Raw genomic sequence first — 24,423 nt, 5'->3', positions numbered from 1 at the left:
GAATGAATGAATACACTGAAAATACTAAAGAGTAATTCTATGAGCCAATGAGCAGTGTCCCATTGTAGAAATTCTACATATACTATTCTCTGCACGCTGTATCAAGAGGGTGAGGAAACTGGCTTGGAACACAAGAAAAAAGTGGCTTCTCAGGGGCTTTCTGCCTATTGTACAACTAGGAAGCTGACAATAAAGTTTTTTTGAGCGTCGACGTGCCCGACGTGGCCCCGCCTCCCCAGCCGAAGCCGCGATTGGTGGGCGTTCGCCGGCGGCCTCCTTTACTAAGCCACGATTGGTGAAGGCTGCCGTCATTTCAGAGCGTCCGGACGCCTGCCCGCCCTCTCGCCGCGTCGCCGGGAGCTTCGCCGCCAGCCGCTGCTCGCCTCTCCTTTCCCCTCCTCTCCCGGCCGAAACCCGGGGGACAGAGCGGGAAGCCAGGACCATGTTCCGCCGCAAGCTGACGGCCCTCGACTACCACAACCCCGCCGGCTTCAACTGCAAAGGTGAGGCTCTGGTCCCGGCCTGCCCCGCGGCCAAGGGCCCCGCTGCCGGCCGCGCTCCTCGGCGTCCGACCCGGGCTGGGCTCCCTCCCGGAACCCTTCGCGGCCGTCTCCCCAGGGCGTCCCAGGGCCGCGCTCTCCTCCCGGCTCTAAGCACCTCTGTTTTCCGACCCCCAGCCACGCCCGGAGCCCCCTCACCCCCTTCTACTCGGCCCCGTCACTTTCTGCACTTGCTAAACTCCCAACATGACCTCCCCCTCCCCCCTGCCCCCCAGCACTCAGCGAGAAAGTATTCGCTTTCTAACTTAGTCCTTCAGCTCCACGGCTTCCGGGTGATTGGGCGACACCTTGAGCACCTGCTGTGGGCTCCGCCGAGCTGGGAACGGAGGAATATGCTGAGTAATTTGAAGACTAGTTCACTGCCCGCCAGGAACTGCTGGGTGAGGGTGGGTGTGGGAGGCACTCGGAACCCACCCAGCTGTTTGAAATCCAGGCAGTACAGAACGAAGCCCGTCCCGGACCGATGGTGTTGGAGTAAGCGATGTAGTGACGGGCTAATTCCCTTGTGTGGGTCGTACAAGAAAGTTGATAGCAGGTAAACGGGGTGGTTGAATTGTAAATACAAAGGTGTTTGGATTTTACAGCATTAAAAAATTTTAAGGCATTGACGTTGCTACCCACTGTTACTGAACTACTGTCCACCGCAGTTTGAAAGTGATCCAGGTACACAGCCTGCCGTACTCAGACCATTCATTGTGTGATTCTCAGGACTTCATAATGGAAGCTTGACTTTGAAAGAGAAAATAATTTCTAAGCAGGATTAACAGTGTTTTGTTGATCTCCATAGAAGCATGTTAGTTTAATAGAATCTTGTTTTTCTATCTTGCCTTTTATTTAACAAAAAAAGGATGAGTGGCAATAGAGTTTAGATCAGGATTTGAGCCTCAGTTTTTCTCATCTGTGAAAGCGGGGGAGGGGAGTGCTGTCACCTCAAAAGCGTGCGGAAGGATTAAATGAAACAACACGTACTTTCTCATGTGTGCACTTCATGTGCTGTAACAGTGACAATAGTATCTTTTTATTTTGTCATATAATTTTTGTGCTTTATTGTTACTTTGCTATACATTTAATCTTGCCCCGTCCCTCTCTCCAAAGGAACTGGAATAACAACACTGAAGTAGCCAAAACTATCTACCAGACACTGTTTTTAATCTTATTTCATTTAATTTTCATAACAACTCTATAAGGTAAGCCCTATTATTACCTCCATTTTGTAACTCAAGAATCTGAGGCAGAGAAAATTAAGGTGATGAGCCCAAGTTTACACAACCACTAAGTGTCTGGAACCAGAATTTGAATTTAGGCCAAAATATGAGCAGAACATTTTTGATCTGTTGATCCAAAGTCTGCACTTTCACCTCTACTTTGAGCAGCTCAATTAACTTCTTATTTTTGGAGTTAAAAGTTCCACAAAACCACTTATTCGAGGTGAAGGAAGTGCTTCTAGTAATTTATATGGTATTTTTGTTGCAGATGAAACAGAATTTAGAAACTTTATTGTTTGGCTTGAAGACCAGAAAATCAGACACTACAAGATTGAAGACAGAGGTAATTTAAGAAACATCCACAGCAGTGACTGGCCCAAGTTCTTTGAAAAGGTAATGAATTAGAAAGTAAAATAAAAGTACAGAGAGCTTTTCTAAAAATTATATGAAGACAGACATGCTTCAAATTACTTTGTTCTTTTCAAATAAAAATAATGATCAGTGTTAGAAGAACTGAATTTCAGGACTCAACTTTTTTTTTTGTTTTTAGAGTAAATTCTCTCTACCAAGCTTTCAGTATTAGAAATATTTTTGTCTGGAAACATTGTGCGGTTTCTTAAATAAACAGTGATATACACATATTCTATAAATGGTAAAAAATGGCCAAAATAAGTTTTACAGTAGACTAAAAATCTAGCAATAATACTTACATTAAAATAAGACATCGATATGCTTGAAAACAAAGATTGTCCTATTTATGATTATATTTAACGTACACACATGTCCCTTGTTGTGTATAATAGAAATAATCCTAAAAGGCCTTGAATGCGTATCTTATTTTTGTGGCTAGAATAATTTTTACATTGACTTAGTTTAATTTTAATAACACGTTTGCAGAAAAAGAATTGTTTCCAAATTAGAATAAAAATCACATTTTACAATATCATTACTTACAGTAAACATTTTCATTGACTATATTACTTTAATGAGTAAGGTAGTTTCCTTTAAAAATATAAAAAAGACCAAATTTTTCATTTGTTAGAGCAAAGTGATTAGGTACCTAACTTTCTCCTTAGAATCAGAGACTTTATGAATTAGAGGATTGTGTAAGTTACACACTACCTCTATGACTGTGGGCAAGTTTATTAATCTTTTCTGTGTCTCAAAGTTCTCATCAATAAATGGGGATAACTGTGGTACCTATTTCATAGTTGTGGCTTGTGTTGTTAATCAGTTATAATATACCTGTTTACAGAGTGCCTAGCCCACAGCAAATGCTAAGCAAATGCTATATGCTTATTCCGCTGCCTCTACTACTGTTATTGCTACTACTAGGTTATTTTCCTTTGCTCTTAAAAAGTATTTTTGAAAATTTTTATAGGCTTCTTTAAATTTTGAAATATATTAAGATTTTATATTTATATCACCTTTCGGCCAATTCATGTGTACAAGACTATATACAAAGTTCCACATGTAGAAGGGTATTTGAAGAATACAGTAGCCCCCTCTTATCTGTGGTTTCACTTTTCAAGGTTTCACTTACCCACAGTCAACCACTTTCTGAAAATATTAAATGGAAAATTCCAGAAATAATCCATTAATTTTAAATTGCACACTATTATGAGTATCATGGTGACATCTTGTGATGTTCTGCCCTGTCCCAGAGTAAATTGTCTTTTTTTTCCAGCATAACCACGCTGTATATACTATTCACCCATTATTCACTTACTGGCTATCTCCATTCAGGAGTCCTCAAACTTTTTAAACAGGGGGCCAGTTCACTGTCTCTCAGACCGTTGGAGGGCCGGACTATAGTTTAAAAAAAACTATGAACAAATTCCTATGCACACTGCGGGCCCAGGACGAGTCGGCTGCTAAGCAGGACAGGCAGCAGCACCCGTCAGGCCAGATAAATGTCCTCGGCGGGCCGCATGTGGCCCGCGGGCCATAGTTTGAGGACGCCTGATGATAACTGTCATGGTATCACAGTGCTTGTGTTCAAGTAACCCTTAATTGACAGAAGGTCAATGGTAGCCTGATGCTACATCAGAATGCCTATGTCATTTATCTCACTTCATCTCGTATAGGCATTGTATCCTTTCACATCATCACAAGAAGAGGATACAGTGCAAGATTTTGAGGGAAACCACATTCACATAACTTTTTTTTGCAGTACTGTTGTAATTCTATTTTATTAATCTCTTACTGTACTTAATTTATGAATTAAACTATCATAGGTGTGAGTATATATAAATTTGTAGGATTTGGCATTATCTGAGGTTTCAGGAATCTACTGAGTGTCTTGGAACATAGCCCCTGCAGATAATGGGGGGCTACAATATAAAAAATTTCTGGCCCTAGCCAGTGTGGCTCATTGCATAGAGCAGGGGTGGGCAAACTTTTTGACTCGAGGGCCACAACGGGTTCTTAAACTGGACCGGAGGGCCGGAACAAAAGCATGGATGGAGTGTTTGTGTGAACTAATATAAATTCAAAGTAAAGGAGCGGAGGGGAGAGCAAGAGAACTGGATAGAACAGCCGGATCCGGCCCGCGGGCCGTAGTTTGCCCACGGCTGGCCTAGAGTGTCAGCCTGAGGACTGAAGGGTCCTGAATTCGATTCCGGTCAAGGGCACCTGCCTGGATTGTGGGCTCAATCCCCAGTGTGGGGCGTGCAGGAGGCAGCCAATCAATGATTCTCTCTCATCGATGTTTCTATCTCTCTTCCTCTACCTTCCTCTCTGAAATCAATAAGAATATATTTTTTAAAAAAGGTTTAAAAAAATAGAAGGCAGCCTTCCTGGGGATATTCCTGGACCAAAGCAAATTGGCAATAAAGTAAATTTTTTAGCCACAATTTTCTCCATCATTGAGCTATTTTAAAGTAAGCATTCACAAATTCATTTATTACGTCTAGTAGTTTTTTCATGGAGTCTTTAGGGTTTTCTATGAACAATATCATGTCATCTGCGAATAATAACAATTTTACTTCTTTTCCAATTTGGATGCCTTTTATTTCTTCTTGTGTGATCACTATGGCTAGAACGTCCATTTCGAGCAGGAGTGGTGAAAGTGGGCATCCCTATCTTGTTCCTGTTCTTAGGGAAAGTGGTTTTAGTTTTTGCCCATTGAGTATGATGTTGGCTGTAGGTTTGTCATAAATGGCCTTTATCATATTGGAATATGCTCCCTCTATTCCCACTTTGCTGAGATTTTTTTATCAAAAATGGGTGTTGGATTTTGCTGAATGCTTTTTCTGAGACTATTGATAGGATCATGTGATTTTTGTCTTTCAGTTTGTTTTTGTGATGTATCACGTTTATTGATTTGCGAATATTGTGCCAGCCTTGCATCCCTGAAATAAATCCCACTTGATCATGGTGTATGACCTTTTTCATATATTGCTGGATGCGATTTGCTAATATTTTGTTGAGGATTTTAGCATCTATGTTCATCAGGGATATTGGCCTTTAATTCTCTTTCTTTGTAGTGTCTTTATCTGGTTATGGAATTAGGATAATGCTGGCCTCATAAAAAGAGTTTGGAAGTATTCCTTCCTCTTGGATTTTCTGAAATAGTTTGAGGAGTGTAGGTGTTAGTTCTTCCTTGAATGTTTGGTAGAACTCCCCTGTGAAGCCGTCTGGACCTGGGCTTTTGTTTGGTGGGAGTTTTTTGATAACTGCTTCTATTTCATCAGTTGTTACTGGCCTATTCAGGTTTTTTGATTTTTCCTGATTCACTTTTGGGAGATTGTATTTTCCTAGGAATTTGTCTTTTTCATCCACGTTGTCCAGCTTGTTGGCATATAGTTGTTCATAGTATTTTCTTATAATCCTTTGTGTTTCTGTGGTGTCAGTGGTTACTCCTCCACTTTCATTTCTGATTTTATTTATTTGGGTCCTCTCTCTTTGTTTCTTGATGAGTCTGGATAATGAGTACTTCATGCCATTCCCTTCTGGCCTATAGAGTTTCTGATGAGAAATCAGGTGTCAGCCTTATGGGAACTCCTTTGTAGGTAACAGTTTTCTTTTCTCTGGCTTTCTTTAAGATTCTCTCTTTGTCTTTAATTTTTGGCATTTTAATTATGATTGTCTGGGCGCGTGGGCCTATTTGGGTTCTTGTTTGGGGTTCTATGTGCCTCCTGAACTTTCCTTTACCAGGTTAGGGATGTTTTCTGCCATTATTTTTTCAAACACCTCCTCTATGCCTTTCTCCCTTTCTGCCTCTTCTGGCATAGCTGCTATTCTAATATTGTTACGTTTCATGTTGTCCCACAGCTCCCTTAAGCTGTCCTCCTGTTTTTTTCTTTTTGGTTTTCTGATTGAGTGATATTTTCAACTCTGTCTTCTAATTCACTGATTCGATCCTCAGCTTCCCCTAACCTGCTGTGTATTCCTTCCAATGTGGTCTTTATTTGTGTTACTAGAGGCCCAGTACACGAAATTCGTGGGGGGGGACGGGGGAAGGTCCCCTCAGCCCAGCCTGCACCCTCTCCAATCTGGGACCCCTCGGGGGATGTCCCTCTCACAATCTGGAACCGCTGGCTCCTATCTGCTCACCTGCCTGCCTGCCTGATCGCCCCTAACTGCCCGCCCTGCTGACCTGGTCACTCCCAACTGCCCCACTCCCCACCCCCTCCGCTGGCCTGGTTGCCCCCAACTGCTCCCCCTTGCCGGCCTGGTCACCCCACGCAGCCTGCTGTTCAGTCTTTTGGTTGTCCCTCACTAACCCCCCAGCCGGCCTGGTTGCCCCACACAGCCTGCTAGTTGTTGCTGTTACTGTGACGGCATCCCAGACAATTTGCATATTCCTCTATTATCAGATAGATGTTATTATTTATCTCAGACTGTTCTTTTTTCATAGTTACTATATCTTTTTTCATGCTGTTGAGCATCTTTACCATCATTACTCTGAACTCTGTTTCAGATAAATTTCTTACCTCTGCTTCATTTATCTCTTATGGAAAATTCTCTAGTTCTTTCATTTGGGAGTTGTTTCTTTGTCTCCTCATTTTGGCTGTTTGGGTTTGTGACTATGTTTTAGGTCAGGGGTGGGCAAACTTTGACTCGAGGGCCACAATGGGTTCTTAAACTGGACCGGAGGGCCGGAACAAAAGCATGGATGGAATGTTTGTGTGAACTAATATAAATTCAAAGTAAAGGATCGGAGGGGAGAGCAAGAGAACCGGATAGAACAGCCGGATCCGGCCCGTGGGCCGTAGTTTGCCCAAGGCTGTTTTAGGTAGATCCTCTACACCTCTCAATCTCTAGTGCAGGATAGTGTTAAAGGCTGTTTCTAACTAATTAGATTAGACAAAGACTCAAAGCCTCCAGAGACTGCCTCGCCTATAGACTGATAGGATTCTGACTTGAATTGCTCCCCAGAGCAATTGTCCTCAGGTGTGCAGCAAGTTTTTTGTGTTGTTTTTTTTTAACAGGGTGGGGCAGTTGCTTCTGCCTAGAGGCTAATTGTTACTTTTAATCTGGTAAGTATCCTCAGGGCAAGGTGTTTTCCAATAGGGTGTGTCTACTCCCCCCCCCCCCCCCCCCGCAGGGCTGATGTCTATGTGGGAAAGATGTCCTTCTTTGCATGAGGGAATGACTCAGCCCAGGAAACTTGGGGTGTCTGCCTTTTGAGCTCTATCCCCAGTCCCGGCTTCTGCTCTCACAGCTCCAGTCCACTTCACCCTCCCTCTACCGGAGCACAAGGTGGGTGTCGCCACAAGGAATTTTGTGTGTTGGTCGTTTAAGAGGGTGCCTGAATTTTCAGCTGTTACTCTCTGGCAGACAGCACCCTGCTGCTTTTCACAGCCAGATGTTATGTGGGTGCCCTCCTCAGTTTTGGTGCTCTCTGCTGGGGGGCCCAGCTTGAGGATTAGACCCCAGAGTTCTCAGTGGCAACCCCCCACAGCTGAGATATTTCTCTGGGACTTCAGTTGCGGTCTGTGGGCGCCTAGCCAGCCCTTTCGCACTTCCATCCCTCCTACCAGTCTCTATGAGGTCTCCACTTTCGGTCCTCCGGTGTCAGGGTTCTCCTGCCAGTTTTCCATTGATTATTCAGGAAGTTTTTCATTATTTGAATTGTAATAGCAGTTAGTTCCTGGGAGCATGTCCATGAAGCATACACTCACTCTGCCACCATTTTTAATCTCCAAACTCTTCCATTTTGTTCTTCTATGTTTTATTAAGTCTGAGAAATTTATTTCCAGTGGTTTTAAAAACACTGCATTCTTTGCATTTTTCTTTTCTATCTTTCTGGGGCTCTATTGTCTAAGTAGCAACATATTAATTCATACAAACTTAGCTTCTTTTATCTTTTGCCATTTCTCCTTGCTTCTTCCAAAGGATTTCCTCAAACTCAAAATTCAATCTCTTGCTTTATTTTTATATCCTTCTTTTTAGAGTCCTTTTTATTTAACTGCTCTATGTGTATTGAGACCTGGAATAAGAAAGTTTAGATTCAAGTCCCAGATCTAAGTAGTGTGACTATTGGCAAGTGTTAACCTCAATTTTCTTATCTATAAAATGAGGAAGTTCTAAATCTGGAATCTGCAAAAGAAAAATTTCAAAAAGCATGCTGGAAATACTTCACTTAAGGTGCTACACTTAAATGTTATAAGAAATTCTTTGAGATCCAAACTAAGGTATCTTTTAACTTGATCATTTTTTTGATTCTGTGACTTTATAGCAATAATGAGAGTGATTTTCTTTTTTCTCTCACAGTATCTCACAGATGTTAGCTGTCCTTTCAAGATTCAAGATCGACAAGAAGCAATTGACTGGCTTCTTGGTTTAGCCGTTAGACTTGAATATGGAGATAATGGTATGTTTTGTGGGGAATGTATGTTTTAAGGGGGGGGGGGGGAGTTGGGAAAGTGTAAAAATGTAGGGAACACCAGTTTGTGTTTCTTTGTCTTTACTTTTGGTTCATTTTAAGCTTTATATATCCTCATGTTCCTTTTCAGTATCTATTTAAAAACTTACATTTTGGTAACCATTCTTCTGTGTCTAGTACCCATCTCCCATCCCCCCTAACTCCCAAATTGTCTGGGAAGGAATTTTCTTTTCTAAAATTAGAGCCTTTTTATTATTATAAGAAGTTAAAAGCACTGTCTTTCATTGGTATTTAGATTTTTGTTTTGTTTTTGTTTTTGTTTTTTTTAGAATTTAGAAATGATGTCTTCTGGAGAAAGCTTTTTTATGCCTTCTCAAAAAGTAGTATCTACATATATATAAAAGCCAAGTGACCGGAACACCAAAACGACTGGAATGACCGGTCGCTATGACGTGCACACGCCAGCCAACCAACCCCATGGGGGGCAGCCCCACCCCCGATGGGCCCCCCACCCCAATTGGGGGTGGGGACAGCCAGCCAACCTCCCACATCCCATCCCCCCTGCCAGCCTGGCCCAATTGGCCCCCTTTGGGGCAGGCCTGCTGGACCGCACCTGTGCATGAATTCGTGCACCAGGCCTCTAGTTTATTATATTAGTAAATTTTTCATCTTTCACAGTTGGCACCTTAGCCTTTCAAGTTAAATTGTTAGTGTTCAAGACTCGATAGGATTTTAGAATGTTGATTGCAGCAGGTCATTTCACAAGAAACTGAAACATACGTCTAGTGCCGATACACATTATAAGGTCAAAATATATTATTTATGTGTAATATTTTGTTACAGATACTTATTGGAAGCTTTTAAATACTAATATCTATAGTGTAAAAAAAAAAGTTTCCTCTCACTAGACCATTTCATTTTGAAAGGCCTATCAATATCTAAATGCAAGATCCAATTATCTTACCTCCACCCTCTGTGTTTTGTGTTGTTCTTATTTATGGGGCTGTCAGTTCAGTTCTCTTAATCATTGCTTTTTTAAGCCTTTTTGATATCTTTGACTCCCTTTTCTTCCCATCCTGTTCCCATCTATTTTTTCCCATGTCTATTGTATCTATTCTGCCTTCCCACTACTATTGCCCTAATTCAGTCCCTTATCACTTTCTACTGAGATTATTATAATCTCATACTGGTTTCTTAGCATCACCCTCTATTCTCATCAGCATGGCCCATCAAGCTAACTTTTAAAAACAAATCTGTTTTAGAATCCTATGCTTGGTTTCCAAAAAAAGCACCTCCTGTTATGTTCAGAAGCATCATTGCTTTTCCATTTTTCTCCAAAAGGGACTCCATGCTGGTGTCCAGCCAGTATTCATGTGCTTGATATCCCAGCCAAACTAGATTAATGCTGGTTCCTTTTTACATCTCTTTTTTTCTTCCCTCCATTTCTTGGCTTACATTTTCCTTTGACTAATATGCCATTTCACTCTATTCTCTACACATTCTAAATCCTGCTCATCCTTATAAGATCCAGCACAAATGCCAATTAGCATTTCCTTCTGAACTTACATAGTTTTTAACTCTATACCTTTTAAGTCATTCACTTTCCTTTTTGCTTATTTCTTATTTGCCCCATTAAATTGTAAGCTCTACTCAGTTTTATTTTGTACATGGTACTATGCCTCTATTAGTTTCCTATTGAACTCAGTGACTTTATTTTTTTTTTTTAATATATTTTATTGATTTTTTACAGAGAGGAAGAGAGAGGGATAGAAAGTTAGAAACATCGATGAGAGAGAGACATCGATCAGCTGCCTCCTGCACACCCCCCAATGGGGATGTGCCCGCAACCCAGGTACATGCCCTTGGCCGGAATCGAACCTGGGACCCTTTAGTCCGCAGGCCGACGCTCTATCCACTGAGCCAAACCAGTTAGGGCGAACTCGGTGACTTTAAACACAATTTATTATTTTACAGTCTTGGAGGTCAGAAGCCCAGCCATCTGTCTTACTGTCAGGTTGTTGACAGATTCTTTTAGGAGGTTCTAGGGGAAGATCCATTTCTTTCTTTGTCTTTTCTACCTTCTGGAAGTTGCCTGCATTCCTTGACTTTGTCCCTTTATCTTCAAATCTAACGGCATAGCATCTTTAGTCTTTCTGTGACTATTTCCACGTCACATCTCTAATCATCCTGCTCCCTCTTATAAGGGTGCTGTGATTACATTGGGCTCACCTGGATAATCCTTAATTTAACCACATCTGCAAAGTCCTTTTGCCATGTAAGGTAACATTCATAGTTTACAGGGATTGGGAATATGGGCATCTTTGGAAGGGAGTGGGCAGTCATGATTCTGTTTCTTTGCATATAATAGAAGACTTAATGTTTGGCAAATACAGTATTCGAATATTCACATATTCTAATATGGAGCACCAACCAGCTCCAGACTTAAATTTCAGAAACCTATGGCAGAAATATTAAAAGCTCCACCCTTTTATTTTTTCCAGTTTGAATTTTAGTTTAAAAAGAAAATATGAATAAATGTTGTAATCATAAGCCTTGGTGGCATTAGGTGATTTTTAGGACCTTTAGGGAAGTCTTTATTCTGGTTTGAGTTGGTAACTCTTATGTTAATTTTTTATTTTATTTTATTTTATTACTATTTTTTTTAAATAAATCTTTATTCAGATTATTACAATTATTTCTCCTTTTTCCCCCCATAGCTCCCCTCCACCCAGTTCCCACCCCACCTTCTGCCCTTACCTCCCCCACACTGTCTTCATCCATAGGTGTATGATTTTTGTCCAGTCACTTCATGAACCCCCCCATACCCCTTTCCCCCTGAGAATTATCAGTCCACTCCCTTTCTATGCCCCTGATTCTATTATATTCACCAGATTATTCTGTTTCTCAGGTTTTTAATTCACTTGATTTTTAGGTTCACTTGTTGATAGATATGTATTTGTTGTTCATAATTTTTATCTTTACTTTTTTCTTCTTCCTCTTCTTTAAGAATACCTTTCAGCATTTCATATAATACTGGTTTGGTGGTGATGAACTCCTTCAGCTTTTTCTTATCTGTGAAGCTCTTTATCTGCCCTTCAATTCTGAATGATAGCTTTGCTGGGTAGAGTAATCTTGGTTGTAGGTTCTTGCTATTCATCACATTGAAAATTTCTTGCCACTCCTGTCTGGCCTGCATAGTTTCTGTTGAGAAATCAGCTGACAGTCGTATGGGTGCTCCCTTGTAGGTAATTAACTGTTTTTCTCTTGCTGCTTTTAATATTCTCTCTTTGTCTTTTGCTCTTGGCATTTTAATTATGATGTGTCTTGGTGTGGTCCTCTTTGGATTCCTTTTGTATGGGGTTCTGTGCGCTTCCTGGACTTGTAAGTCTATTTCTTTCACCAGGTGGGGGAAGTTTTCGGTCATTATTTCTTCAAATAGGTTTTCAGTATCTTGCTCTCTCTCTCCTTCTGGCACCCCCATAATTCTGATGTTGGTACGCTTGAAGTTGTCCCAGAGTCTTCTTACACTATCTTCAACTTTTTGGATTTTTTTTTTGCTTTTTGCTTTTTCGGTTGAGTGTTTTTTGCTTCTTTGTATTTCAATTCTTTGACTTGATTTTTGTGTTCCTCTTGTCTGTTTTTGGGTCTCTGTATAATATTTTTTATTTCAGTCAGTGTATGTTTAATTTCTAGTTGGTCCTTTTTCATATCTTCGAGGGTCTCGTTATATTTATTGGCCTTTTCTAGGATATTCTTAAAAAGCCTTATAACCGTGGTTTTGAATTCTATATCCAGTCGTTTGTTTTCCTCCATTTCTTTCGTTTGTGATCTGATTCTTTGACGCCGCATTTTCACTGCTTCCCTGAGTTGGTAAGGAAGATTTGTGTGCTAGGTTTCCAATATGGCCCAGTGGGTCTGCCTCCCCAGTTAACCTGAGGTGGACACTCTTGGTGCACCCCTTTGTGGACTGTGTGTACAGCCTTGTTGTAATTAAGTCTTGATTGTTGTTGGAATCACTGGGAAGAATTGACCTCCAGGCCAGTTGGCTGTAAGGATCAGCTGTGTCTATGCTGGGAGAAGTTCGGTGCTGGAGACAGCCTTATAGGATTAGACTTGCCAAATTGCAATAGCCTCTGTGCTCAGCTTGGATGGGGTGGAGTCTCAGTCTTGGCTTCCCGTCAGCCTTACCCTTGCGTGCACGCGCGCGCTTTCAGTCCTCCGCCTTCCCCGGCTCCCGAGTCTCCACCCGAGAGTCCAGACTCCCCCCACAAGAGCGTGGGTCCCCAGGGGCTCGCCTGGAACCGGGGTTCAGTGCAGTCAGAACTGGGGCCCAGTGCAGTCAGGAACCTCCGACTCCCTTCCACTAGGGAAAGCCTGTGGCAACCTCCGCAGCCTTTGTGCGCACTGGCACGCGCGCGCTTTCAGTCCTCCGCCTTCCCCGGCTCCCGAGTCTCCGCCCGAGAGTCCAGACTCCCCCCGTAAGAGCGTGGGCCCCCGGGGGCTCGCCCGGAACTGGGGTTCAGTGCGATCGGGGGCTTCCTTCCCCCTTCCGCCAGAGAAAGTCAGCCAGGCTCTCAGCCGCCCTTTCTCTCTGCGCGCACAAAGACCCTTTGCCGTACCTCCAATTCTCTGTGAGCTTTTCTCTTTCCTTCTAGTTGTAGAATTTTCACTCAGCCAGCTTTCCTGTGGTTCTGGATGGTGTCCGTTCTGTCTTTTAGTTGTAGTTTTGAAATTGTTGTGTGAGGCAGCAGTTTAGGTGCTTACCTATGCCGCCATCTTGGTTTCTCTTCTTATGTTAATTTTTAACAAAGTTTTCTCCAGCTTTTCAAAAGTATTTTTTCAGCTATTCCCAAATGAAATTGTAGTCACATTTCAATTTATTTCTGCTTTACTTTTATTTATTCCCCATTTGTCCATTTTTATAATACTTTAATTTAGATTTCCTAGGTACCAGGAACTATAGGTACCAAATATATTTTTATTGATTTCAGAGAGAAATGGAGAAGGAGGAAGAGATAGAAACATCAATAATGAGACAGAATTATTGATCAGCTAACTCCTGCACACCCCACATTAGGGATTGAGCTTGCAGACCTCCTGGCTCATATGTTGATGCTCAACCACTGAGCAATGCCAGCTGGGTTAACATGATATTTTTTAATTAATAAAATAAATACACTGATGTTGTATCTGAAATAAAGTAAATTTTTTGATATTGAAATTTATACTTGAATTTTATTTGAAATTTTAGCTGAATTATAGTTGAAAGGTAAAGTATATCAAAAGTATATTAAAAGTCTAAACTAGAAAACAACTTTTTGTGTAATCTTAAAGTTCAGAATTGTAAGAACAGACTTTTTGGGAAAAGGGCTAAAGTGGTAATACTGTCCCTTATCAGTAGAAGGCACTGTTGTTGTTTTGTTGTGTTTTTTTTTTTTTTTTTTTGTCGTTTTACATTCGCTCCTTGCATTCTTCTTGACTTTTCAATTATTTAAAATGTTTATCCTTATTTGATGAAACCATTGTAAATTTGTATTGTGCTTTAATACTTTTAAAGGGTTTTGTTACCTTGTCAATTAAGTGATTAAAACCAAACTTTTTTGACATAATTTAAGATTTACAGAAAAATTGCAAGAATACAACAAATTTTCTTATATTCTGTAAATATTAACATTTAATTCATTTGCCTTGTTCTTCTATGTATAATATACGTACATAATTTTTTCTAAACCATTTGATACTAAGTTGTAGGTGGTTCTCTTTTGGCTTTAAGTATTTTAATGTGCATTTCTTAAATGTACATAACTACAGGATAGTTAGCAAAATCAGGAAATAAACTTTGATTCACTACTCTTCTCTATAGCTGTTGTTCACATTTTATAATCTGTCTCAGTAATATATTTTTTTGTTTTCGTTAATATATTTTTATTGATTTCAGAGAGGGACAGTGAGAAACAATAATACAATCATTGATCGGCTGCCTCCTGCACGCCCCACACGGGATCGAGCCCACAACCCGGGCATATGCCCTGACTGGGAATCAAACTCTTACTTGTTCATAGGTCGACACTCAACCACTGGCTGGGCTCAATATTTTTTATACAAAAACAAAAATGCAATCTTTGATCATGTGTTGCATTCCGTTGTTAATGTCTCTTTAGTCTCCTATAATCTGGAAAAGTTCCTCATTCTTTATTTGTGCTTCATGAGACTGACATATATTTAACCCTTTGTATATCATAAGCGTCTATGGCATGTGGGGATGGTTTCCATTTTGAACGCGTGGCAGTTAACTGGTTATTGACTGTTCCTCAGTTTGGGTTTATCTGATGTTTCCTCATGATTAAAGTTAGGGTTTGTATTTCTGTTAAGAACACCGAAGTGTGATGTTTTGTTCTTCTAAGTGCATGTTATCAGGAGGCATGTGTTAGTGATATGTCCCTATTAATGGTCCTATTACTCTGATCACTTGGTTAAGGCTTCTTTCCATTCTAAAGTTACTATTTTTCCTTTGTAATAAATAAGTTTATTGTTGGGAGATACTTTGAGATGATGTCAGTATGCTTTTATTCCTCAAACTAGGTTTAGTTAGCTCCATTTGATGATTCTCATCTGAGTCAATTATGCAGATGATGATTGCCAAATGATGTTTTTGTAATTCCATCATTCTTTCTACATTTACTTGTTGGCTTTCTACTTTAAGGATGAACTTTTCCTGTCTTTCCAGTTTGTTTGTTTAATTAGATTAGTTTGGATATGTGGATTCTTAATTTATTCAATGGCTTATAATCTTTTTTGTTAATAGTGTATCTTGATGTTTACACTATCCCAGATTTGGCCAGTGGAGCTCCTGTAAGCTATCTCCTGTCTGATTTAAATTTTAACGCTTTTGTTTTCTCTTGTTTCAATAGCAAATCATCTAAGCATTATAGCAAAAGATGGCATTTGGACATTACATTTAGTGTATTATTAAATATTTTTCAAGTAAAAGTTGCAAACTCGACCTTTGGAATTCTGGCTTTCAGGTCTCCATGAAATAGGTTTAGGTTTATATATATATGATGGTGTATTATTTGAAGTGCTGATTTTTTTTTAGAAAGAAAAGTATTTGGGTTCTATGTACAGCTTTCATAAGATTTGGGAAGAAACTCACTTTTTAGTGAGTTTGCATTTAATCTCATGTAACTTACATATACGCTTACCCCTACAAGTTTCAGAGGAAGCCGTGGAAGCAGACTTTGTTTGCAAGCATTTAGACCAGCCTTGGGCAAACTATGGCCCGCGGGCCGGATCCAGCTGTTCTATCCGGTTCTCTTGCTCTCCCCTCTGCTCCTTTACTTTGAATTTATATTAGTTCACACAAACACTCCATCCATGCTTTTGTTCCGGCCCTCGGGTCCAGTTTAAGAACCCGTTGTGGCCCTCGAGTCAAAAAGTTTGCCCACCCCTGATTTAGACCAAGCATGTCAAACTCAAAGGCTAACACGGGCCAAATAAATAAGGTTTAAGTTTATGTGGGCCGCAAAAAACAAAAGCTTCAATTTTCATAGAAATGTAGGTTTATTTCAATAAAGACATGCTGAATACAAAGGACTGGAGTAAATGAGTAATCGTTAACATAAAATAATAGAACATTTTAATAAAAATATTTTTTCTTGAACATTAACTTATCAGACACTGAATAACTGCACAAATTAACAAGTGTAACGCAAATAAACCTATTTTTTTTGTTCTCCGAAAGCAAAATATTTCCTGTTGCGCACACCAAACAACTCAGTCCAAGACTAATGATGTGGCCATCGGCTTCTAAAATATTCACTGCTAGTATTAGTGGAGAGAAATGGCGCGCCTGCGCGTAAGGCATGTAAGGGAAATGAAGGCAACATGGTTATAGTAATCAGTCATTAGCGAAGGTTGTAGTTCGTTATTAATAATTATGTATAACAGGATATTGTAAAAATTAAGTTACGAAATTTTTATTAAAGCATTTCTTACATACCATTATATTGGCTGGGCCGCAGAAATATTCATTGTGGGCTGCATGGGGACCACGGGCTGTATGTTTGACATGTTTGATTTATTTATTTTTTAAAATATATTTTATTGATTTTTTTACAGAGAGGAAGGGAAAGGGATAAAGAGTTAGAAACATCAATGAGAGAGAAACATCGATCAGCTGCCTCCTGCACACTCCCTACTGGGGATGTGCCCGCAACCAAGGCACATGCCCTTGACCAGAATCGAACCCGGGACCCTTTAGTCCGCAGGCCGATGCTCTATCCACTGAGCCAAACCGGTCAGGGTGACATGTTTGATTTAAATAATGTTTGACATATATTATTTTTAAAGATATTAATGAAAAGATCCTTGTGTAAAGATTCAGTAATCATTTTAGCTTAATTAGCTGTAATCACATTGTCTTCTGTTATATTTTTTTAATAGCAAAAATAATTTTGATTGGATGAATTGTTTTATACTAACCAGTTTGGCTCAGATTCAATAAATAAGCAATGTTTGTTTTAAGTTGCAGTTTTACAAATTGCATTTTTGCCTATTTTCAGCTGAAAAATATAAGGACTCAGTATCTGATAATACAAAAAATGCTGACAATGCAGCTAAAAATGCAGAGCCATTGATCAATTTGGATGGTAAGTACAGTAGACCCCCTTTATTCGCACTTTCACTTTCCATGCTTTCAGTTACCTGTGGTCAACTGCTCTCTGAAAATATTACATGAAAAATTTCAGAAATAAACAATTCACTTTAAATTGCACACCGTTCTGAGTAATATAGTGAAGTCTTACACTGTCTTGCCTAGCTTATGAATCAATCTTTTGATCAGCATATTCACACTGTAATCACTTAGTATCTGCTGGGTTATCAGATCAATTGTCATGGTATCTCAGTGTTTGTGTTCAGGGAACCTTATGCTACATAATGGCCCCAAAACATGAGACGTGATGTTGGCAATTTGGATATGCCAAAGAGAAGCCGTAAAGAGCTTCTTTTAAATGAAAAAAATATATATATATATGTAAAAACATCTATATTAATAAAAGGGTAATATGCTAATTAGGGCGGACATCTTCCGGACGTCCATCTGGACAAAGCCACAGTGGCTGCGATGCCCGGGAATCACTGCAGCCATGGGCTTACGCAGTTGCAAGGCCCGGGGCTCAGGCAGCTGCCTCGGCCGGCAGTGGCAGCAGCAGTGGAGTGATGGGGGTGGTTAAGCCGTCAGTAGGACATCCCCTGAGGACTCCCGGACTGTGAGAGGGGGCAGGCTGGGCTGAGGGCCCCCCCACCCCCCGCCCATGTACGAATTTTCATGCACTGGGCCTCTAGTATATAAAGGGTTAGGTACTGTCCCAGTTTTAGGCATCCAGTGGGGGTCTTGGAATGGATCTCCTTTGGATAAGAGGAGATGACCATGTAAATGCATAAAAATGATCAACATTTTTGGTTTCCTAAATGATTTTATTTCCTAAAATGAAGTCTGGGTTTACTTGGTTTTAGTAAATTAAGAATACTTCATGCAGGTAGCATTTGTGAGGATATTTTATTCTCTGGGTTTTTTTTTTTTATTGTCAGTTAAAATGTGCTGTCTCCTTCCTCTTATAATTGAATATCTGAATATTGAAATGCTGTTCTTTGATCTTCTCATAGTAATGTGGAGTTTTTGATTTGTATGATGATTGTTTGCTTCCTGGTAACAACATTTTTTCTAATCTAATGTGACACTATGAGAAAGTGGTAAAATATTTCATTGTTTTAAGTCCAGATGTCTTTTAGTAATTCTTTAAAAAGTATAAAGAGTATAATTACTTACATTATAATAATACGTTAAATAATTCTTTCGCTGATTCATTGTGACCTATAATTTGAGTTATTCTTGTGAATTAATAAGCTGCTTGGACACTCGAGAGCTGCTGCTTAGAGAAAAGGTTTTGGGAAAACTGTCCGTTGAAGGGATCTATGTATTAAAATGAATAGCTTTGGGAAGAAATGTTAATTAAAAGTGCTGCATAAATGGGCCTTGCAGAAAAAGTTATGAATTAATTTAGTTACTGGATTGTTCAGTTTGGCTGATTAATAAGAAAAACATTAATCTTATCAGTTTGCCTAGTTGTTGATGCCCCTGCACTGCTCTCTCTGGTCAGAAGTTTTAAAAATTGAGATTTGTTGTGACTGGAAAATTCAAAATATTTCTTGTAAATTTATGTTTACATATCTAATTATATGTTTGCAGAGCTCTAAGTTTCCATTTTAATTTTTTCTAGTTAATAATCCTGATTTTAAGGCTGGTGTAATGGCTTTGGCTAACCTTCTTCAGATTCAACGTCATGATGATTACCTGGTAATGCTTAAGGTCAGCTTCATATTCTTGATTCTTGACAGATATTATATATATGTGTGTGTGTGTGTGTGTGTGTGTGTGTGTGTGTGTGTGTGTGTGTGTACACATATACACATATATATTTAAACTTCATTTTTTAAAAATCAACTTTTTTATATTTAAATTTATGGTTGATGACTAAAATGTGGAGGAATGTGGAACATAAAGCAGATTTCATCTGTTTTAGATTATCTAATAACAGCTAATATCAAAGAGTGTTTACTGTGTGCCTGCCATTTTGTTTACATCCTTTTGCAAAGATGATTGCATCCAATCCTTCCCAAAATCCTAGAGGTAGATGCTAATGTCTTTCTTTTTAATATGTATATGAAGAAATAGACTTGAAGAGAATAAATGTCCAAGATGACACAAAAAAATGATACAGCCAGGATTTTAACATAGGCATTCTGACCTTGTTTCTACATTTCCTAAATCACCCTATTTATGTTTAGTCAGTCCTTTCATCAAATATTTATTGTCTGTATTGATTAAGATAGTGGAACATGCCAAATTAGTAATGGTGGATTTGGCCAAAAGTACATATCCCAAAATGTCTTTGAGGAAGGAAAGAATGTTTCTGTTTTCCAAGTCACCCTTCCTAGATAGGCCCTCAGTTCCTACCTCCACTTCAGGGATTCCAGTGGTCTGAAAAAGGTGTCTTATTTCTGTGAGGAAAAATATACTCATATTTCAGAAAATTTATGCTAAGTAATTGTGACAGTATAGTGGGGGTCTCATGGGGAGGGGAGTGGTACTGACGATACCAGACTTGGACATTATTTTAGTTTGATTAAAGTTTCAGTTTCTCATAAAAATCTACACCTTGTGCATGTAAATTACTTTTAAATTACTTTTCAGTGAATTAAATAAATTTCACTCTACCCATAAGAAAGATTAAGCCTTAATTTATTCTACTATTTAGAATTGTATGTAATAAATGGCAGTTGTAACAGGGGAAAGACTATTCTGTTCCTAGATTATTATTCTGTATGCTGACTCTAAATGTCAGCTTGGATTTTCTCAGAAAAGACAAAAAGTTGTATTTAGTTAAATTTAGCCCTTTCAAAGGCTTGTTCCTTACCTAGGCAATTATGTAAATTGTTTGGAACAGTTCTATAGTATTCACATCAGCTTTAATCATAAACTGGGAGGAGAAAGACAGTTTAGCATTTTGGAGGTTCTCTTTGTTATACTTTAAACACCCAATGGGAAAAAGTAAAAGTCAGCTATAATCATAAGCTTAATAAAATTATTATTCTAGTTCATGATTGTCCTTTGAGTTATTTTAAGAAGCATTCAAACAATGCATAACAACATGGAAAATATCTTCATAGATTTGTCAAGTGTGAGAATCAGTATATTAACTGTTTGATCACCAGACTGTTTACATTTGCAAGCACTGTTAAAGATTGGTTTAAGTAAATATTCTCAAATGTAGCATTTGATTTGTTTTTATTATTTAAAAAATTTTCCAGTTTTCACACATGCTTTTGAGTTGTAATTGTCATCCATTAGTTAAAATTCCATTTAAAAATCTTATTTTTTAGTTTATGCAGATGCATGTATGCACTTGTGTCTGCTGGAATAAAATTCCTTGGTGATGAAAAAAACATGTTCTATGAAAGACCTGAAAACATTTTACTATAATTAAGTGAAAAAAGCAAGGACAGTGTGTGTGATGTGCTACCCTTCGTGTCAGAGATTGCATGTGTGTGCACATGTTTGCCTGAGTATGCTTGCACTTTAATAAGAATCCAAGGATCTGGTAACAATGATTGTCTTTTGGAGGGATGGTTGAGGCTTGGACAAGGAAGGAGACCTACTTTTTAATATGTGTCCTTCTTTATTTAAACTTTTTGTTTTACTGCACACATGAGTTACCTATTCAAAAAATGTTTTAAATTGTTTTAGGCATCATTTCACATTTTAAATATTAAATGTGAGAACTTTTATTACAATATGTTTGTTTTTTTAATGGGGAGTTTGTTAATGAACTAGGTCAGTGGTTGGCAAACGGCGGCTCGCGAGCCGCGGTTTGCCGCTCTGTTGACTAATGAGTTTGCCGACCACTGGGATAGGGGCTTAGTCACAAGGAACAACAGCCTGTAATTATTGGAATCGATAGTCTTGGTCTGTGGTTGGCAAACTCATTAGTCAACAGAGTGGCAAGCCGCATGTGGCTCGCAAGCTGCAGTTTGCCGACCACTGAACTAGGTAATTCTAACTTGATCAAACTGGGCATCCTTCTTATCTAGACTCAGAGAAGAAAAGATGACAAATAGCCAGTGAAAACTAAAAACAGTATTTTTGGGTTTCTTAGGCAATTCGCATTTTGGTCCAGGAACGCCTGACACAGGATGCAGTTGCTAAAGCAAATCAAGCAAAAGAGGTATATATTTTTCTTTAAATAAAGTCTAAAGTAATTATTAATGAAAGTTTCTGGTGTTGTCATGGGTTTAAATTCTGAATGTTACTGCTTAAGATATCCATTCCATTCTGTGTTAGAACTGCCCAGAGAAAGGATAACTTACTTCAAGGGGATTGAATGTGGTTTTTAAGCAAATTGTGTCTAATCATTTTGAGTGAAAAATGAACTCATGCTTATCTCCCTTCTTACCTTAGAGAAGCTGCTAATGGCACATCCAGTCTACCAGTGTAAATCACTGCATGCATCTATTTGAAGTTTATTTAAAGGAATGTGCACTTGTGAAATGTATACTGGGTTATTTTGACTAATTGCTGGGAAACAGGACACAACCACTCTTAATATTTTTCTTTTTGACCTAAATCCTATGCTTGCTCATTTGTTTCTTCAGAGAAATCTCATTTTACCTTTTCTGTTTCCTAGCATAAAACACAAGTAACTTGCATAAGGTCACCTAGTAGATAATGTGGTTGAGACAAGGATTCGTGTGTGGTGATTTACATGAGCTAGTTGATGTTCTAGATCAGTGGTCGGCAAACTCATTAGTCATCAGAGCCAAATATCAACAGTACAATGATTGAAATTTCTTTTGAGAGCCAAATTTTTTTAACTTAAACTTCTTCTAACGCCACTTCTTCAAAATAGACTCGCACAGGCCGTGGTATTTTGTTGAAGAGCTACACTCAAGGGGCCAAAGAGCCGTATGTGGCTCGCAAGCTGCAGTTTGTCGACTACGTTCTAGGAGAATTGGGGATAGAGAGGCTTACTAGAGTGTGAGGTTCAGGATACAGGTAACTAAAACTCATTTTTGTAGAATGAGAAAAATACACCATAACTATCTAATAATTCTGGGAAGTTTTTAGATAAACTATACCAGAAATCTAAATGTCTCTAAAGTCTCATGGACTATGGGGCAGTACAGAGAATGTCCTACGGGTTAGCAGCAGCTGCCTGATAATGCCCACTTCCTGCTGTACAGATGTTGCAGCGACTGCCTTTGGTACCACCGCCATCCTAAACCCTGGTCCTTATTTTTTTTTTGCCTCCCTCAATTTCCCCAATGTCATTTGTCCTCTATTAAAAGGTTATTGATGCCAGGTAAGTGTACTCCCTCTGAAAGACACTTAGTTTCTTTTAGAGATTCTTACTGGCTTATTAATTATGTGTGAATCCAGCCACTGGAAATTGGGTTAAAGATCAGCCTATTTCTCCCACACTATAAACAGAGAATAAATTCATTCAGTAAAGCTATGGTTTGGAAGGCAGTGCAAATAAGGACATAGCCGAATCACTGCTGCTGTTTGCAAAGTAAAATTTAGTTTTATTTTCAGTGCTCCAAATAAATCTTAGTTTTAATGTCATCTCAAAAGATTCCATGCTATAAATAATACAGAGGAGAAGTTTTACAGTTGTGTTCTTGTTTGTAACCGTTCTTAACTAGCATGTGGTCCTCTTTAGCCATAGAGGCTTCCTTGGTCTTTGGGCAGACAGGAAAAAGAAAGCCTCTAGTACAGCCTAGCATAGTACAATTCTGTTCTTTAGTTTTGCTCACTGAGTTTCCATACCTGTTTGTTTCTGTACTTACATAGTGTGTTTATTAGCTGTTTTGAAGCAGATGTAACCTAGGTAGATTTTCATTAATAGATTAGGCAAGAATTGAGTAGTGACAACTTAGCATTTATAGCATTGAAAGTATAAGTGACCTTCTTTTACTGGTAATGATTTTATTCATTATAATCGACAGAAAGTCTAGACTGCCTGTTCTTATTTTTATTTGATAGTTTTGTGAACTCAGTATAGTTTGGCATCATCATAACCACCCTCTGGTATATCTAGATGTAGGTGCTGACAGGTTAGTTAAATGGTTTATATTCTATTCAAAGTAACTTCAAAATGAACTGCTGAAAGTTAAATTATATATATTACATATAGGTAATCTGTTAAGATTTCTGGTTGAAAAACTTAAGTTAGGTTTGTGCAGTTTGCAAAGACAAATTAATGTGCTCAGGGAAGTAATATTACAAGTAGTCCTATTCCATTTGCCCTGTACACTGCTGCTTACTGTAGGTAAAACGGAATAATAGCAGCCCTGCAGTAGTGACAGGGCCACTACAGCAAAAAGGAGCCATTTTATATGCCTGGTCTTAAAGGATTGGATGGATTATGGCAGTGGTCGGCAAACTCAACAGAGCGGCAAACCACGGCTCGCGAGCCGCAGTTTGCCGACCACTGGGTTATGGAATTAGCCTCCCACTATATTTAAAGGCCATTCTTTACTAACTGCTTATAGTAGGGGGAAAAAAACACATCAAAATGCAAATTTAAAGAGAACTCTCATTCCCCTTGCTACTGTGACTAAAAGGATTAAAATAGCTAGCTGCTTTTTAGTTTTAGATAAGAGGTGATACTTAACTATAGTCTCATTTTGTCCTTTTTTTTTTTTTAAAGGGGTTGCCTGTTGCTTTAGACAAGCATATTCTTGGTTTTGACACAGGAGGTAAGTGACTTCGTTTTGATGATTAATTCAAAATATTTTAGAGACTTGGTGAACATTTTGGGGGAAATGAGTAAATGGTCTGAAATACAAAAGTTATTAATTTTGCCATGTTTCTTATAAATAGATGCAGTTCTTAATGAAGCTGCTCAAATTCTGCGATTGCTGCATATAGAAGAGCTCAGAGAGCTACAGACAAAAATTAATGAAGCCATAGTAGCTGTTCAGGCAATTATTGCTGATCCAAAGACAGACCACAGACTGGGGAAAGTTGGAAGATGAACCTTTTAGGATTTCAGCCTCTCACCTATTTAGTACGGTTGGGAACCATGAACACCGTGGTATGTGTTTCAAAATCAAACATCACATTTTCAAGGGAAGAATCCCAGAAAATTGACTATGTTTTAGAGATTTACCATCATTGCTTTTTCTTTAATAAAGTTTGGGAAAGCGGATTTTTTTTTTTTTTTTGACTGTGTAATGGATAATGAATCTGTTTCTTCCTTTGTAA

At 39.0% G+C, this 24,423-nt stretch overlaps 1 protein-coding gene across 2 annotated transcripts; it reads left to right on the top strand.

Moving 5' to 3' along the window:
* The first annotated feature begins 285 nt into the window (after positions 1-285).
* Positions 286-24,367, top strand: RTRAF (RNA transcription, translation and transport factor). Of its 2 annotated transcripts, XM_080665939.1 has the most exons (8): positions 286-503; positions 2,034-2,158; positions 8,486-8,585; positions 17,159-17,245; positions 18,878-18,966; positions 21,314-21,382; positions 23,867-23,915; positions 24,040-24,367. In XM_080665939.1, the coding sequence occupies exons 1-8, from the start codon at positions 443-445 to the stop codon at positions 24,192-24,194; spliced, it is 735 nt and encodes a 244-aa protein (XP_080522065.1). In that variant the 5' UTR covers positions 286-442; the 3' UTR covers positions 24,195-24,367. The 2 variants fall into 2 exon arrangements, with proteins under 2 accessions (XP_080522065.1, XP_080522066.1); XM_080665940.1 differs by lacking the exon at positions 21,314-21,382.
* The last annotated feature ends 56 nt before the right edge of the window (positions 24,368-24,423 follow it).

Source organism: Plecotus auritus, assembly GCF_963455305.1.
Source record: "Plecotus auritus genome assembly, chromosome: 1".
NCBI lineage: Eukaryota > Metazoa > Chordata > Mammalia > Chiroptera > Vespertilionidae > Plecotus > Plecotus auritus.
The sequence above is the reverse complement of the archived record's forward strand: the minus strand, read 5'-3'. Positions and strand labels throughout refer to the sequence as shown.